The following is an 18,832-nucleotide window of genomic DNA, read 5'->3' as shown; positions in this document are numbered from 1 at the left end:
ACAAGCAGTTGGTCTTCCCACTACACAGCATGAGGTAAAGAGGCACACAGGCAAAATTTCCTGTAGCGACCAGCTTTCTCTTTTCATTACCAAGTTTCACTTTTACATGTGTGTGGGGGACATTGTACTGTATAAATAGCCAGTGCAATTGTCTCAGCAGTGGGGGAAAAATTCAATAATGCAGATACAAACTCAATTAAAAATTTCATCAAGTTAACAATTTCACTGTTATTTTCCAAGAACTTCCACTTTAGGATTTCACTAGCACAAATATGCATAATTTCACAGTTTTACTACAGCAGAACAGAGTAACAGAAGACCAAAAAACTGCAATGGAACAAAATCCCATTTTCTTTTACCCATAGATTTTCTTTAAACCCCTGAATAAAAGGCTGTCATGGGGTCAAGGTAGTACTGTCTGAAGTCTTTTAAAATACTATTCTTATACTCAGTTGGACTATAGCTAAGCCACTGTTGCAAGAGACGTACTGAACTCCATGCATTTAGCAAGCTTTTGTTGCATTACACAAAGGAGAAGAAAACTTTAAGAAAAATCTGTAGTAGATGAGACCTTCAAAGTCACACATACAGCAGGATAAGCAAATGTCAAGGGAATAGAGCTTATATTTCAGACTATTCAGTAGATTTACAGGCATTTCCATTCAGAATGGGGAAAAAAGTCAACAACCTCCTAAAAATTACCAAAAAATCCCTAAAATATTCTTCTGAGTAAAACATCCCTTCTTGTACATCTGTTTAGAGCAGAGAAATTTCTGATTTCAACATAATTATTAGAATTTAATTCCCACCCTCATCTTCCAGAATTTTAGGTGTATCCATATTCCAGGGACAAACTGCTAGATCAGCCAGTTGCCCCACTCTAGTTTTAAGAACTGCTGTTCTGACACAAAATATCTGCAAAACTCCTACATGAAGAAGTTGTTAACTTTTTTTGAGGGAGGAAAAAACACTACAAATCAGATAAAGAAAATGCAGGAGCCTAAATGATAGTAAGTGAATAAAATGGGAACACTGTTGAGGAGAAAAAGAAAAGTGATTAATTGTCCAGAATGGGCATATTTAGGGACCATGATATATGTGCTACAACTTTAGGACTGATACCTTGCAAAGATGCAAAAAGAACAAGTAAATTATAAAGCAGAATTAGACTGATCCTAATAATTACAACTAAATGCATTCTTAGTATGACTGCACTGGGATATAAGATGAACAATGAACAAATTGGATTCTGGAATTAAATTTTTTAATTGGTTGTGGTACCAATATTTCATGTTTGTAAACATATCATCTACTACTCAACAAGGTTTATGTTTTAACATATAATCAATATAACTCTAGCATTAAAAAAAAAAGAGAAAGTATTTTCTCCCCTAAAGCAAACTGAGAGAAGTAGAGAGTAGCTTCTTTCCTCAGGCATTACTGAGTAGCAACTAGGCAGTAAATCTACACAGTATTGGTGGTTTTTTTTTCTACTCATGACAATTGGGTTTTAGGCTAAACCAAACTTTCTGAAAATTACCTTGTAAGGGCAGGGGTAGCCATGCCAGTTTGCACTCCAATGGCCATGGGAATACCTCCACAACGGATATTTCCCAGCTCTTCTGCCACTGCAATATTATAGGAGAAGTCCAAACCCATGCCGCCATATTCTGAGGAAAAAACAAATCTGTGATTCTCATATTCTAGACTGGCATAAGTAACAAGAAAAACAGCAAAAAAAGATGTTGTTACTGCAAGGATTTGCCAACTGCCATTTAACTGCTAATTTTTAAGTATTTCATAATTACCAGCTTCCCTTTCACAAAAGCAATACCACATTATTCTCTACAATATTGAGAATTGAATTGAGCATGACACCTGCTCTAATTATCTATGTGCACATCAAGTCACCTCAGTATCCTAAGTAGCCTCATTACTTTTACTGGAAACAGCAGGAAGAAGTGACATGCTGTTGTAAATGATACCAGAAAGCAAAATTATTCTTCCCAACAGCAAGGTCATATGAAAAATCACACCACAAGGTAATAAGTGCTTCTATTTCCCCATGATAACACCTGACACCCGCTCTCATCACACAGTGCAATCCTCTTTCTCAGACACAGCAGCCAAGTCAGCATGGAGTGCGACCACACATAGATTGTGTTTCTATTCTAAATTACTGCTGTAGCTCAAAATTCATGTTAGACACAACTGCAGCACTGAATGCATTTATTCCACACCCTGCAGCCAGTCTGTGCAGTGATTAAAGCACTCTTGTTCACAGGGAGCTGACAAGCTGGGGTGCTGGCCTGGTGCCAGCACAGCCCATTGCTGCCCCTCTCCCCCCAGCATTCCAATCTGCAAATTCAATTAAAGAAGAAATTATTCTTCACCTCATTCCCATGCCCAGTGCTGATAAACCCACTACATAGTGAAGCACAGGAAAAGGCTACATTGCTATGAGGGATGAGGTAATTTTTAGCTGTGTTAAATAGCTTACAGTCCAAAGGAAACACGGTGAGAAAGTGAAGGTTAAGGTTACTACTTGACGTCAGTAGTTGACTGAGCAGCTTTGATTAGATAATGCTGCCTCTTTTTTTTTTTCTTTTAGCTCCTTTGAAGACCGGCTAAGAAAATTTCAAATAAATAGATACAAACCCTCACCCCTCACACACACAATAAGGGGCAGATGACCCTCACCTGTTTTCACTTGCTGACCTCAAACACTGAGCACACCCTTCACTGACCTGCTCTGAAGTTTACAAAAAACACCATTAAATAAAGGTCAAAACACCACAGTGCATATAAACATGGGGCTTTGCATGCTATCATCTGTTTCCTAAACCCACAAAATCTATCTGTATGCATCCTTTCTTTGCTGAAAGGAAAAACACAAGAGGAAAGGCTAAGCATAAAAAAACCCATTTCTCCTTAGGTCATACTGAATAGTTTAGACTGTCAGAATTAAAAAAAAAAAACAACAGACCACTAGTTCTCCAAACTTTTGCTTGAAAACAATGTTTCTTAAAAATACAAAATAATGTTCCTACTGGGATCTTAAGCAGTACAATGAAACATCAGCAATATGTAAATTAGTTTAACATAACAGATAATCTAATTTTCTTGCCTTTACACAGCCCCCAGCAATAAATAAATGCTCTGAGGAGCAGTAATGTATGTGCCTGTAAAGGCAAGACTATTTAAAGAAATCTGGCATGAGAGAGACTTTGCTAATCTGAAATGGATCTATAGCAGAATTATAATAGATAACCTCAGTTCTAGCACCTCATAAATTCTTTTCATTAGGTTTTTAAAATTTTATTTCAAATCAGTCAATGCTTTTATTGTCAGACTACTGTTATTACTGATTTTATCTTTAATTTTGTCTACCAGGCAGTTATATTCCCATCTTTCACTTAAATTTAACTGATCAAAACCTTAGTTTATTTTGATTTATCCAAAGTAACTTCCCAGAAGAAAAGCTATGCACAAAACTGACCCAACTTAGGCTACTTTATCCTACTATCCAGGTTAGAGACATTCTTTGTCCACACCACATATTGTATACTACCACATAACAGACTCTTCTTGCTCTCATTTGAGATAAATTACTAAGCAGTACACTTTAAAAACAAAATACTGCCAAGGCCAACTTTTAAAAGGATAAGAATGAAAGAATTTCTGACCAAAGGGAGTAAAGGAGCAGAAGGAAGCTTTGGGAGCTGAAGGTGGAGAGGGAAGTCCTGCTGGGTAAAGAGATTATAAAATCCCAAAATTTTGTAATCTGGGGATAGATAACACAAGAGACAACCACAGATGCAGGTAGGAAGGGCAGAAGCAAATGGTAAAACCATTAATCAGACCACACCTAAGCTTTCATCACTTCTGCTCCAGGAGCCAAGAAGTTAAAGTTTCATGGAGAAATGTGAATGATTTGATAAACAATGATAGGGAATGTCTTTTTGAGCCCCCCATACTTGATCAAGGTGGAGACTGATTTGTCAGGGCAGTCTGTGCCATTATTACCCTGGTAATCCAGGTAATTTAGGCAGTGGCTAACCACAGTTGTGTCCCATCTCTTTGGAGAACTGGCCCTCCACACTGAGCAAGGCTGCCAGTGGTGTCACACACAGCATTAGCAGGCAGGGCTGGCTACAAGCACCAAAGAAATTTCCTTTTTTCCTCAGTTCCTAGTGGCAGCCTGGTGCTCGCAGACCCATTGCCAGTGCTCCAGACAGAGATTTTGGGACTGGTCTGAGCACATTTCCCTCCATATCATGGGACTCAGCTCTCAGTCTGAGACAAAACCACCAAGCCATTCTTATTTCCATCTCCTTCAGTGATGATGGTAAATTTGTATGAAATTAATGTTCAATTTTTATTTGGAAGAGAACTTACTCTTTTTTGGAATAACGCTTATTTGCAAAAAAAGGCAATATGCTGGTGGTAGGTTTGTATTCGCCAGTCTCATCAACAAACACCACTTCCTGGAAGTATCCGTACTATGATGTAATGCTAATAGGTCAATTAAATTTTAATTCAGAAGAGCAAACACCATGCCTAACATAGGAGTGAAAAATTTTGGTGACATTTTTGATGAAAATCCATAGTGAAAGAAACCAAATCAATTCCAGGTTTGATCACTTTAGAAACATACAAACAAACACACACACACACACACACACACACACAATTTCAAAAAATAAACAGCAAAAAGCCCACACCAAAGAAACTCCACATCAAGAATAACAAACTATATTTAAATATTCACATGTAAAATATTTCTAGGGTAAATATTTTATTTTACTTTAAAATGAGATGAGGGACCTTTAGAGCATTGTTTGGCTACATTACCAATTTTAATTTGCAAGAAAATTAAAGTAACAAAGCACAAAGTAGATTAAACTAGGCAGAAAGTCTAATGCACTATTGCTTTTATAGCTGAAAATGGGTAGAAAGAGGCAACTCAGCTATGTTCAAATTGTTACAGTTTTGATGATAATAGCACAACTTCCAGCTGTTAAATGGCCTAATATAATATCTCATCCATTGTTGGATTTCAGGTTCTTTTACAAAGAAATTAAAATATAAGGCCCAAAGCAGAGAGCACAGAAACATACAAATAAATAAAGATTCTGCACTGCAGCCCATGGGCAGGACCCAAGCTGCAGGAAGGAAAAAGTGTGAGGAGGAAGGAAGATCAGAGAGGATGTGCTGTGGACTGACTACAACCTCCCATCCCCATCCTGCTGTGCTGCTTAGGGTGGGGAGTGAGGTGGATGAGTCAGGAAGGAAGAATGGAAGATGAACCTGGGAAGAGGATGGTGGAACATCTTGTTTTAATTTTCTGTTGCTTCTCACCACACACATCTACTTTAACTGGCAGGAAATAAAAATAATTTTCCCCCTGCCAAGTCTGCTTTTTACTGTGATGGTAACTGGTGTCCAGTCTCCCTGACTTTCCTCGACAGCCAGGCCTTGGTATTGTATTTTCTGCCCTGTCCTGTTGAAGAGGGGGAGTGAGTTAGTGGTTGGCTAAGATGAACCCACCACACCATGGTCAGTACATTAACCTATTCCTTTTAATTGGATCTCTGCTTTTCTACTAACCACCACCATCACATTATTTTACCATTCCCCAACCCACAAAAGCTCCTTATTTTATACACACCAGCAAATTTTCACGTCATGTTTGTAGATCCTGGCAGTGGAATAGGTGCCAAAAGAACACAGTGAATCTTAAAAAACATTGCTTTTAAAAGACACAAGTGTACATTCTACTAAATCTGACAATTTGGGGTATCAGGAGTTTTACATATGAATTTAGGGTAGACGGCACAAATGATGCCCAAAATGACAAATAAAAGAGCAAGACATGATCTCTAGTTGCAACAGGTCAAAATGAAAGCACTGGTGACAAAACCAGTTGGAAAAACAAAGGCACAGAAAGTCTATGAAAAAGAAGTCATAATGCCAAATGAGAAGCTTAAGTCTTTCATATTTTGTGAAGACCAGAGCATTTCTTTCCACTTGTTAAAGGTCCCTGTTCAAATATGACTGTTCCATGATGAGACAGGCTTGAAGTCTCTAGTCAAAAATTTGTAAGAGTTTTCAAGTGTCTCTATTTGGAATTTGCTTCTGAACCCCGTTTAGTAGTTGTTAATGGGAATGACAATATCTGTGGTGAAAACAGCCTGTAAGTGAATTGAAGCAAGGTGAAACAGGTGGTCCTCACAGCATTTTAAGAATTTCAGTGAGCCTGGATAAAGGGATGGTGATAACACAATGCAGCTGTATTCAGAACTCCATGTTAAATGCTTAAACCTATACAATTGGTCTTGTTTGTTTACATACTTTCCAAAGTTTCAATGATGTGTACCTACACCAAAGAAAATCACTCAGTATTATTTCTACTCTGGGCATCTACCTCAGTGCAAAAAAACCCCAAATATTTGCTCTCAAATTTGTCAAAGACAAAGCATGAATCGAATCCCAGTTTGGAGATAGGTCTGAGAGACTTCTATATTTGATATTAGGATGACAAAGCTAATTGCTAGTTTTCATCACAGCCTACAATTTTAAATCAACAGAAGCAAAATTTAAGTGCTCAAACCTTGTTCACTTGTCATAAATATGGTTCAAGAATTTCAACTCCAGAGAAGTACAAAGTGCCTTGAATCTACATAACTGCAAATGTCATCAGGCAGGGCAGTACAGAAATCCACATCATAAGTCTTTTCCTCTGCTTTATATTGAAGGGATTTAAAGAATTACCAAGGGTGTACTCTTTGTCTTGAGGGATTTCCCATAAATCCATTCTGAAAAGTTGAGACTGATGACGTGCAGAAAATGCCCCCTGCCTTCTTGGTTATTTGCATCTGGCTGGGTGTAGAGGAAAAAAACCTCTCATTAAGAGTAACAGAAAAGCAGTGAGTCCACTATAGTCTTGTTGAGATTAAGACATATGTATTATTAGGCTATTTTTTTCCCCCAGATCAATTCACAAAAAATCAAAACAAAACAACAAACTAAAAAAAACAACAAAGGAAAAACCTCCAGACACAAACAAACCATTGTAACAGATGCAAAGTTCCTTTTAACAGATTACCTTAGTAAGAGATATCAAACTCCCCCAGTTTGAATGAAATTTTGTCCCAAACCATGAAAAATTATAGTGCTTCATGATTTTATTTGGTTGATCCTAGAAAGATCACAGTCACCTTCAGCACTTGCTCTCTCACAGACACTACTTAATCCAAAAATTTCAAAACAGGTAAGGATTTATTCTGCTAACCAAACTTCTAGTATCACTCATGATCTAGTAGCCCTCAGAAAAGGAAAAATATGGACTGGCTTTTCATTACTTTTCAAGCACTCATGGCTGGCATCACAACTACAATCCCAAGAGCAATTAACAATGCAAAATATGTGTTCCTGCAAAACTCCTTCTGTACTCTGTATTATTCTGTGCTGTATTCTGTGTTCTGCTACACACATCATCACAGTTGCCACCACAGAAACTAAATTTACTAAGGCAAATAAAGTGATTGGGTCTGTGCAGGACTATTGTAGATTAAGACAGATCTACACTATAAAATAAAGGAGAAACTTTCACACAGTGTAAGGATAAAAACTCTCCTATAACACCACCACGAAATACCACAGAGGAACTTGGCAGTGCCTGCCACTGAGCAGATAAATACTGCTGCTGAGTAAAGATAAATGCACCACACAGACCTGGCCCCAGCTAGCATGGACACATTTTAAAAGGGTTCAAAGCTGTATAGGACACTAAAAAGCCAGAGTAGTATATTATGAATCACCAAGTTGCCAACACCTGCACTTGCTACCCTCTGATTTCTAAAACATCCCTCAAAAATTTGTAAGTTTTCTTCATTTTCTAAGTGGTTATGCAGAATCACCCAGTGACATTGAGTTAGTAATCACATTTGCATAAAACTTCAAACTCAGAAAATTATCAGCGCTCTTAAAAACAATATCACACAACCCCCCAAAAATGTGTACAAACAATGTTATGGGGGAGGAAAAGCTAAGCTGCACAGTACAATAGAATAAAATGTACACATGGCAACATAAGAAACATGATGTAAAAGATGTAGTAGCCAAAAAAAAAGAGGAAAAAGAAGATCCAAAGTGCACACAGCCACAGGAACCAGCTATTGCATCAGCTCGAAGCCAGAGAAAAACTTTAAGCAACCCCTGGTCACAGACTCCTCAGTTGTCTTTTGCCTGGAGTTTTAAATGGAGTTTATTTCCCACCCACTCAGGTCTGATCCAACATCTGTTCCAAAGAATTGGACTTGAATCAAAATAGCTTACAGCTTTTTCTTTAAGGTTAAAGAGCACAGATCTCAATTATTGTACATTTAAAAATGTCAAACTAAATGCCACAGCATAAAGAAAATGAAATAAACATCAAACACACAGGAAAATGAAGTCAAGAAATATAAAGGCTGACTATCACCCTTCCTGAGCTCCAGTGGAAAAGCCATGTTACTTCTCATGGGGATTCTCTTTGGGCAAGCTCATAAACAAATCATAGAATGCATTTCAAGGATATCACCTTTGCAACCTGTCTGCTGCTTGAGATCAGTCAACCAGCAACAGCTGCCAGCCTCCTTACGTACATCGAGCACACACGTTGCTACCAGCCTGCTCTAAGATTTGCTTGCAGATGCTCAAGTAAATTCTCTGAGTCAGGCATGTCCAGCAGTGAATGCTTGCTCTCTCCAGCTTGAAGGTGGGCACCCTTCTGATGATCAGACCACCACTGCAGCAAATCCTCCAACAACATGTGTGTCCACTGCAGTCCTCCTGACACAACCATAAGTCAGCCCTCAGAAGCACCAAAATCTGTCATCAGCATCTGTCAGCCCCATGTAAAATGTGCTCTTCCTCCCAAAAAAAGTCTGAACAGCTGTTCTTCTGTCTTAAACATAGTTGTTCACATTGAACAGGTAATAATTAGTCCCACACCTGTACAAGGATGAAGCAGGTACGTAACCTTTATGTGTTGCTGGTGCTTCTATTCAGGACTCATCCTCTCACATGGACTGCCACAAATTCCTACAAAAAGTTTATGCTACTCTGCATCATGGCAAATTTTCTTCCAGTAGGATCTTAAGTGTGAATGCACAAATAGATAGTATAAGGAACATACAGTAATGCACAGACATTCAACCATCCATAAGTCAACAGGGAAAGAAAATGGAAATTGACTTATCAATGGGTAACCAACAGAGATACCCCAAAGAACATACCCCAGTTTAAGCACAACAGAGAGAAGAGATGAGTAACAGGACTGAATACAAGTATGTAGATTTGTAAGGAATTTTTAAAAGCTGGATGAAAAGGAGTCACCGTACTCGGCTTTGTAGCTCTCTATAAACAAAAAAGCAGACTTACTGCATCATTTCTTTCAGGCATCCAATTACTTTCATTCCTTTAATGTATCAGTGAATATTAAAACCATCATTCTGTTTCTTCTGAGTTCCAAATAAATAAATAAATAAATAAATAAAATAAGAAGCAATACTAAGTGATTTAAGGATTACAGTTTTATTACATTTGCTACTTATTAAAATTTCTATGCTAACATTTAATACAAAGACTAAATATTTATCAGCTGAAAGCTATGTTTAATTTTCTTCCCTACAAGATCATTTATTCCAGTCCAAGATAATAAATAGCTTGTTGGAAATTCACATTTGTCTGATAGGAAAACTTTAGACACTTAATATGTCACACCCAAAGACATAAATTTTACTAGTTCACACTTCCCAAAAATTTCAATCTACAAATGGAATAATAAATTCAGAATTTTAATTTTGGGCAGTGGGGGAAGAAACTTAAAAAATGTTAATTTGCAATAACTTAAAAAAAAAAAAATCATAATGTGTGCACTGAATAATGAAATAAACTTTGGACATGCTCTGGAGCTAGCCTGGCCAGCACAGGGGTTTTAGTTCAGTAGCAGCAACTTGGAACAGGAGTGCACTGCAGGAGGTTTCCACAAGAATTCCTGATCAGCACAGACTTAAAGGACTAAATGAATTTCCATTAGAGTTTCCATTCATGGCTGACTTCTTAAGTCCTTGAGATGTTGGGTCAGACACCGAGAAAAAGGTAACATGCCATCCTAGAATGCCTGCCCACCTGCAGGTCAGCATAGTCCCAGCACAGCCACAGCCAACAGATTATTAAAGAGACATCCATCAAGAAATGCTGCAGCCAGAAGCATACCCTCTGTCATTAGATAATTTCCTTGTTTATAAATTCTCTTCAGCTGGCAACATCTGCATCTGCACGCTGACACAGCCTTCAGTGTGGGCAGGGCTGGGGCCACCACTCCCACTGCTCCTTGTCTCTGGCAGCTCCCAACCACTCACCCTGTGGGCATCCCATCCATCGTGCTGCTGGAGCACCTCCACAGGTTTCAATTCCCAAGTCCAGCAGAAACCAAAGGAGACCACCTCCTGTATTTGTGATTGTTGAGAAAGCTGACTGCTTTTGAAACTGCTTTCTGCTAGCAAAAGTAAAGCAATAAAAGAGTATTTCTAGCTCTGAGCAATGGATCGTGGTGAGCTCTTCAAGACAAAACCCAAATTTGCAGTTTTCCAGGAAAGGCAATGGGTTTGATCTCAAACAGGGAACAAAAGTTAAATAAAAATGAAACAATCTGAGTATTTTTATAACAGTAAATTGTATGCTTCTGTCAGGTGACCTTAGTATTTTTTTGAAAGGCACACAAAGGGAAGATCACAATAAAAACCATTTCTGGGGTAAAAATGAAAGTTGCTTTTGCAATGTCAGAACAATGCCTTTCCCTTCATTTTCTCCAATAAAGTCAATATTTCAGTAAAACTGATATGTTTCCATGCTTTATTCTTGATAATTTTAATGGAGAAAAAATTTCATTGATAACTTTTATTTGGTTTAAGGAATGTAGATAAATGTTTTAAACCATATTCTAGAGCTGCAAATATCTGGCTCAGTTCTCATTTTTGCCTAATTATTCTGTGCACATCCTTGTCTTAAAGACTTGTCAGCCAGACCATATAATGAAACAGATTATTCCTCTCTGTTTGTAGAAGAGCTGACACAACAGGATTCTGATCTGAACTGCTATCTCCAGTGTGAAATATGCTATCTACTATTTTTATTTATGCTGACATTGTAGGGTGTGCTTTGTATGTGTTACTGGCCAAAAGCGAAAGGATTTTCAGTATAGTGTGAGCATACAAAAAAAAAAATCCCCATTCAAGATTATTTTCTTCAAAAGAACCTTCTACTCAGAGTGTTGTATTATTTCTATAAGAATTTTATCACACAATGTTGTCTCCTCCAAGAAATTATTATTGATCAGGATTATATTTTTTCTTCTTATAGATTTAGTTCTGAAATCAGTAACAAATAAGCTTGCAAAGCAATGAAAAGCAGGTTGTTCCAAGAGAGACTAACAGCACCCTGCTGCAGACCAGATAAAATGATAATACAGTTTGCAATTAAAATCACATCAAACTGCCTATTACACAGTTACCAGTGTGACACACTGGGGCCCATAACATACCTAGAGATTAATCTAGGGCAAAAGGGAACAATGACATGGCTAAAAATATCTGTAGGACACTGAGATGAGTTCAGAGAACCAACAAAACCTCCTCCCCAGAATATCCCTGTCACCTGCCTTGATTCCCAATCCTACCTGAATTATAATTAATGATCCTAAGAACTCATGCACCCAGTAGTTAAGTGCCCTTTTACTATAGAGTTTAGCTGCAATTTTTTACTACAGAAATACAATATAGATTTAGCCATAGCAAATTAAAGTCTACAGTAAGGATGCATCTGCACCACTTGTTATTTAAACACTTAAGGCTAAACTCAGACCTCTCTCAGTTCTGAATATTTAGAGACCATTCAGGAAGCCAAGAAGGGTTCACTACTCATCTCAGTAATTTACGTTTTTATAAGTAGCTATACAACAAATTTTATTTCAAATTCTTGTTCTCAAAATATCACTCTAGTGTTACATAGCAATAAATGTGTATTTCACACTCAACATACTGAATATGTGGTCACATAGTAAATTTATGAAGGAATTAAATTTCATTGCTTTCTCCAAGAAATTCTGAAAGGCAAATTACATTAAATCATTAAATGTATTGTATTGTTATGGGATGTCCCTGAAATTGAATTTAAAATATTTATATTTTAAAATAAAAGAAGCAAAACAATTTTTATTGAGGAAAAAAACTCCACCTTCTTCATAGAAATTCAGAAATTATTCCAGGAGATATTTAAAAAATAATCTTAGAAGTATTGGCAAATACCTGAATTATTATCTTCATGGCTCAATCATCTAACCAATAACACACTTTCCTTTCAAATTAAAACAAACAAACAAACAAACAACAAATTAGGGAGGCTGGAGTCCCCTCCACCTTCCACTCTCAAGGACACAGATTTTCCAGAGTCATCATGCTTTTCCTATCTCTCCCACACATCTACATGTAGACAAAAAGTGGGAATGATGGGGGAGGGAAAAGTAGCCTTTTCATGCAGGAAAAAGCTTTTGTCAAAACCACATATTGCTACTAATTTTTTTAATTGGTCTTGTATGAAGGACTTTCCATTAGATCCATCTAATTGCAAAGAATTTTTAAAGCACTTGCAACCATCCATCAGACACCTGGTGTTTATACAGTGTTATGTGTTTCCAAGTGAGTAACTGAAACATCTGAAATAAAAAATAAAATACCATGCATTTATTGGCAACTAGTGTAAGAATTTCCAGAAACAAAACACACAATTAGAAAATTATTTTAATATATTAAGGCTCCTTGTCATATTTTTGAGTTACATAACTTTACATCTCGTAAGAGGCACTATTTTAGGAGGACACTCAATAGTCACAAACTATTTGCCCAATTTTCACTTGCATCCATCTATCACTGCAGGCTTCTGTGGCCACGAGACCCCAGTGGGCAGCATAGGCCTGTAAGAAAGGGAACTGAAGAGGATTTTATTACCATAGGCACCTTTTATCACAGTTAGCCATCTCCCTGTGTAGCCACTGTAAGTAAGATTGCTGACGAATCCTTTGTTTCATGTGGTCTCCTGGACATTTCTGTTCAGAGAGAGAAACATTTTCAACCACCTCCTAGTTACTCTTAAACAACATCTCCAAAGAGCTTGCTGATAAGCTTTCCAGTATTTCAGAGGCACCCTAAGGAGGATCTGAGCTAAATTAGTTTTCTCATTTATGGGCAACACATGACACAGGAGGTGGCTGAGACTGTGGGATCATTCTGATGACACACAAAGAGAGCCCACTGCTGCTGGACTCTTGGAGTTTCCCTGCAGCTGAGACACTGTGGGCTTTCCATGCTGCACAGCAGAAGCAGCAGATGTGCAGATGTCTGTCCTGGAATGCTTCTGGCTTAAAATGCACTTCCAGCACACATCTTGTATCTCAAAGTCATGTAAAAATACAGCACGATCAACATCTCTGAGTACCCTTAGTCTGGTGGAGACATCAAGCCCACACTGACTCAGACTGTCTCTGTAAACTGCCCAAGAGCCAGGACAGCTGTTCAAGGGTGCAAAGCAGCTTTTTCATCAGTGTTAGCATGGTCAAAGTGCAGAGTGAGATTCTGAAGAAACAAAGTGCTATATAAGCATCCGTAATGTGACCAATTCTGAAGCTTCTGCAATGTCTCAGACAAAACTATAATAAATGCATTACAATTTATAAGCTTCATGATCCTGAGCATACTGCACATCCTTTCAGTGGTGCATTATTATAATCCTTTTCCTCCTTAAGAACAATTTGCTAACTCATTATGATTAATCCAGTGCATAGCATCTCTCAGCATGAGGTAGGCCCAAACTGAGTGATTCTGGCAACAGCAAATTAATGTTGAGCAAAGCAGCAGTGACTGTGCCTCCTTTTTCCCAACTACATAATTGTACAGAACCATAAAGAATGAGAAAGACCACACCAAGGACATCATTTTATGCTCAACTCTCACCCTATGTTTAAAATAGTTGAGGAAAAGACAAATACATTGTTCATTGAATAGTGAACACTAAAAATTAGCAATAAGCTTTAAGACCATGCTATACATCGTTGAAACAATGAAAACTTACATGAAAAATTCCTCACTTGTAAAGTTGGAATTCTCTTTCCATTAAATAAGAAAACAAATCAAACCAACCAACCAAAAAACAACAACAACAACAACAACAAAGGGAGGGGGAAGTGAGATGAGTTTTTACATCTGGAAAAGATCACAGCATCTTCTAGGCTACAGCCTCATCACTTCAAGTCAGGTGACATAAAAAAAGTAAAACATGAATGAAAGCATATCTTCTATCTTGAAAATCTCCAACAGAAAAGCAAAGGAAAAGAATGAGCTCATTTATTTTACTCTCATTTATGCAAACATGGTATAACTGTAATGATTGAGCTTGTTTTCCTTACACTACCAAGCCCCAATAAAGAATTGCTTCTTGCTTGAAATCTCAAACTGTGGTTAATCCTGTTTTCTAAATTTTGGAGTAGCACTGATAAAGTATGAACTGAGAGCAATTAACTAAAGCAAGACACGAAAAATTCAGCAAATAAAAATTCGCCTAAATAGCATGCTAAAAGACAGACCTTAGCAATTACATTTTCAAACCAAACCATGTGACTAATCTCTGCATTTTACAGAGGCTTACATGAAAGACTAGACACATATTCCTGTTGCACAGATTTTTCTTATGTGTTAGAAGTATTGCCATGGAAAGAAATAGAAAATCCCACAAAAGAAACCCCAACCTTTTACCATTTTAAGGAAATTGCTGTTTGGAAGCTTTGCTGCTGCAGACTGAGGTCACCCACACTAATGTTTTACCACTGGGAAATGTCTTCCACTTGCAATTTAATTGCAATTCACTCTGTGAGATTTGGCTTGCTTCTGACTTTGTGTTGGAGTAGTTAGTGCTGTTGGAGTTCTGTTTAATCTTGCCAAGCAGTTGAGAAGATGTGTGCAGCCTGTCAGCTTCCAGAAAACTTTAGGCCAAAACTTTAAGCAAAAGAGAGGAACTAGCAAGTTTAACTGTGTTGGAACGAAGAGATTTAAGAAACTCACTCTTATTTGAAGATGAATATGCTTGAGTAATCAAGCAATAAATTTTGATATGATTTTTTGTTTGTTTTTCATCTCTTAGTGTATCCTTCCATGCCAGCTTTCCAGAGCTAAGATGCGTCTTCAGACAAATCCCATTCTCTGGTTTGTGTTTTCCATTCTAACCTGGGGTGAAACTGCTCCCTAATTTCTTCCTCAATGAAAAGTCTTTATCAGTGTAAATGCAGCTTTGGGCACTGTGCTTCACTCAGTCCTGTTTCTTATGCTAATGAAGATTTATCTTCTTTATCCCACATTGGGGATGTTTTTGGAATATCTTAGCAAGATGAATGGGCCTCATTGATCTGATTGTTTTATTGATTACAAACGCAGAAAAGGTGGAAGAACCCAAACCAAATTCATACAGATTTTACAGCAGGATCAGAAGACCTCTTTGTTTAGCCTGCCAGCACTGGAGAATGTGCTGCAACAAGGTTATATAAAAACTAATCATATTGGAATTTAATTATTCCAAATGTTTCCCTGTTGACTCAATTTTAATTTTTTTTAATCTGACCTCTAGCTAAGTTTCGCAACTGCTGTCAACAACAGCCACAGTGCTGTGCTCTGCCAATTGCTAAGCAAAAAGCCTTCAGCTCCCCACACTGCCTTGCTGCCTCCCCATGTCTTGACGGTCAGATTCCACTTAGAGATACAGGCATTACCTGCTATCAAGTCTTTCCTGCTAAGGAAGAGAGAGGCCAAACAGTTGTACTTCTTATCTTTCATTTATCCTTTCATCTACCTTCATTTTCTTATCTCCTTGCATAAGCACAGAAGCATTTTATACGTCTTCAAAATAAATGGCCAGTGAAGCAATACAGCCCTGGTATTGTACTATGAAATTTCTTTTAAAATGTCTTACTACTTACTGAAAAGATGAAAATTTTTCCCCTTAATGATGACAGCAGGATTTACAACACTAGTAAAAGACATGGAAGAGGATGGTGTGGAAGGACAAAGTCATTTAGAAATAGTGCATTGCCTACAATTCAGTATTGTGATGGTTTTGGTCCCTATGACAAAGTAGATGCTGCAAGATAACTAAAACAAGTATAAAAAGATAAAAAGTAAGTCTCTTGATACACAAGTTATGGGATTTTATCACAGCCTCAAAGAAGCCAAAGGAGAAAAAAAAGAAACCCTGAAGCTGAGAGCAGGATAATTAATTAACAAGGAACGCAACAGAGGAACAATTTCAGGGAAGCTCATGGAAAGGAAGGCGGACACCTGGGGGGAGTGATGCTTACCATTGCAAAAAACAAGGGAGAAAGAAATTTAAGAATAAAAGTATTTTGTTTAAAACCTTATTCAATGAAGCAAGGGGTGGAAGGAAATATGAACCCTCACAACCAATTTGGTATGTGCTTTAACTGGAGTTTCCTCCTGGAAAAAGCAAACAGTAAGAAAAAGCTTCTTTGGGGGCAGGTAGAGACTGGAGAAACAACCCAGCTCCACCACTCAGCTTTAACAGGCCAAGAGTTTTTATTGCCATCCCATAATCTTGTCTGGTATAAGAATAGCCCCACAGAAATGGGCATGTACAGGACAAACCTAACAACTGGGTGAGGTCTCATAGCTCTACAGAGACTGTAGCCCCAAACAGGTAAAGGCTTTGGACTTTCACCAGCTGGGACTCTCATTTTCCTTATCCCACAGTGAAGACTGGTTTGAAGATAACAGACTATCCCTAAGTGTGATAACCACTGCCCCATCTGCAAGCAGAAATCAGCAGGAGAGGGGTTTCTGACTCCTGGAGCAGCCACAGCTATCACACTGTGGTGCTGCCAGCAGCTCTGCTGTTATTCCAGCCTAAACATAATTTGTCTCTGGCTGCTGGCTTGCCCATCCCTCAGCCACACAATCACAACTGCCTGGAGCAACAGAAGAGTTATGAAATAACCAGTGCTTAAAAAGTGGCAGATTGTTTCAAATTATACTAGTACTACTGTACTTCACTGGTTATGCTATCTCCTTGCACAACACAGGGGTCCCCACTTTTAACTATTAGAAGGATACTTTTAAAAATCAATTTGTAAAATTTACACCAGCTCTTTAAGAATCCTAGTGGCATGAAAGTATGCTTCCACTTTAAAGCTCCCTTTTTTCTAATTCTAATGGCCACCATATACACTCTTTAATGAGTGTCACCAATCCCAACAGGGCTGTTTGAATAATATAAAACCAAACTAGATGTGTATGAAAAACACATGTCCCATGTGTTCTGTCTCATACCCAAACTCTATACAGAAGTTTCATATTTGTCTGTTTAATACTCTGTCTGGGTCTTTCACATGACAGAATAACAAAAGACATGAACAAAACCACACCAATTTTGGTGGTTTGTTCCCCAAAATTTGTTTTAGAAGTCCTTCCATGGCATACACTCTCTGACTTCAATGTGACTTAACAAGCTGTCTAGAGGGAGCAGCATGAAAACTGAAGACTGATGGTTTCCTTACTTATCTTTTTCTGTTTACAGTTGAGATTATTTTCTCATTAGCATGATAAATGACTTAACATTTTTCACTACTTTCAATGATGATATAAGCCAGGTTTATTTTACAAAGAAACAGAGCAAAATTTTTTTATAAAATAAATATATATGTGATTGAAGTGTGTTTAGCAAATACTTTGCAGTCAGAAGTTGTCTTTTTGCCTGTTTGCTAATAAACAACAAACTTATAAATGTGTTGAAATTGTTTAATAAACACTTTTTCTGAAAAAATGTATGGAGATTCTGAAGACAAGCTGCCTATTAGCAACCTGATTTTTTTTCATTATTCATACTCTTGCACTGTTCACTGAAAAGAGACTTATTTATATCTGTCTCATCTATAAAGATGCTCTTAATGATGATTAAAGATGTGAGGACATGAGAAAGCAAGCCAAGAACCTCTACAGAAGGTCCCAGAAGACCGAGTCCCAGCTGCATATCTTCTCCATGAATACAACTGGTATGTCTTCACCAGCAAGGTTTCCAACTTTTGGTGAGAAGTGATAATCTCAGCATTTCATTTACCGGCAGTTTTTCAGTCTATATTTCTCATTTTCTTCCACTGTCCTAAACAGGACCTCATTTCCTTGTTTATGCCAGACATTTACATTGTAATCACATGACTCTAATCACTCCATAGCTCAGCTAGAGAGCTCCTAAATTGTTCCTACAGATCAATCCTTTGAGCTTCCTAATTTCTTCCTTGACCTCATTAGTTTGCCAAAAACTTTCAGGCCAAGACATGCCCAGCTAATAGCTTCCATTCCAAATCTGTCCTCAATGTTAGTAAAATATGCACTTAATTTAGTTTTTGTCTTAAGAGCTGAAGATGAAAATTCCCTGAAATTCAGAAAAGATTGATTTCCTCTTTTTTGAGCTTTTTCTGGTAATTACAATGATGCAACACAAGTGGTAAACAGATGCAGAAAGAAAAGCAGCCTTGTAGCAAAGAGAAAGAAGGAAACAAATACTTAAAATAAAGAATGGGATCAAATTCTCCTCAAACATAAAGGATAACTGCAAAACTCTTACAGCAGAACATGGTTCAGTGCTACTTACTAAACTTAGGTCTTTCACTGTCAGAAGCAGTCCAGCACTAGAGTGAAGTTATTCCAACAGTCAAACAAAATGACCTCTCAAA

General features: G+C 37.7%; 1 protein-coding gene across 1 annotated transcript in view; it reads right to left on the bottom strand.

Moving 5' to 3' along the window:
- The window catches only part of LOC136558744 (probable acyl-CoA dehydrogenase 6), a 75,495-nt gene that overhangs the window by 28,082 nt on the left and 28,581 nt on the right, over positions 1–18,832 (bottom strand). The window contains exon 3 of the mRNA XM_066553418.1: positions 1,541–1,670. Coding sequence (XP_066409515.1) covers positions 1,541–1,670 — 130 coding nt within the window. The remainder of the gene's footprint in view (positions 1–1,540; positions 1,671–18,832) is intronic.

This window comes from Molothrus aeneus, chromosome 1 (genome assembly GCF_037042795.1).
Source record: "Molothrus aeneus isolate 106 chromosome 1, BPBGC_Maene_1.0, whole genome shotgun sequence".
NCBI lineage: Eukaryota > Metazoa > Chordata > Aves > Passeriformes > Icteridae > Molothrus > Molothrus aeneus.
The sequence above is the reverse complement of the archived record's forward strand: the minus strand, read 5'-3'. Positions and strand labels throughout refer to the sequence as shown.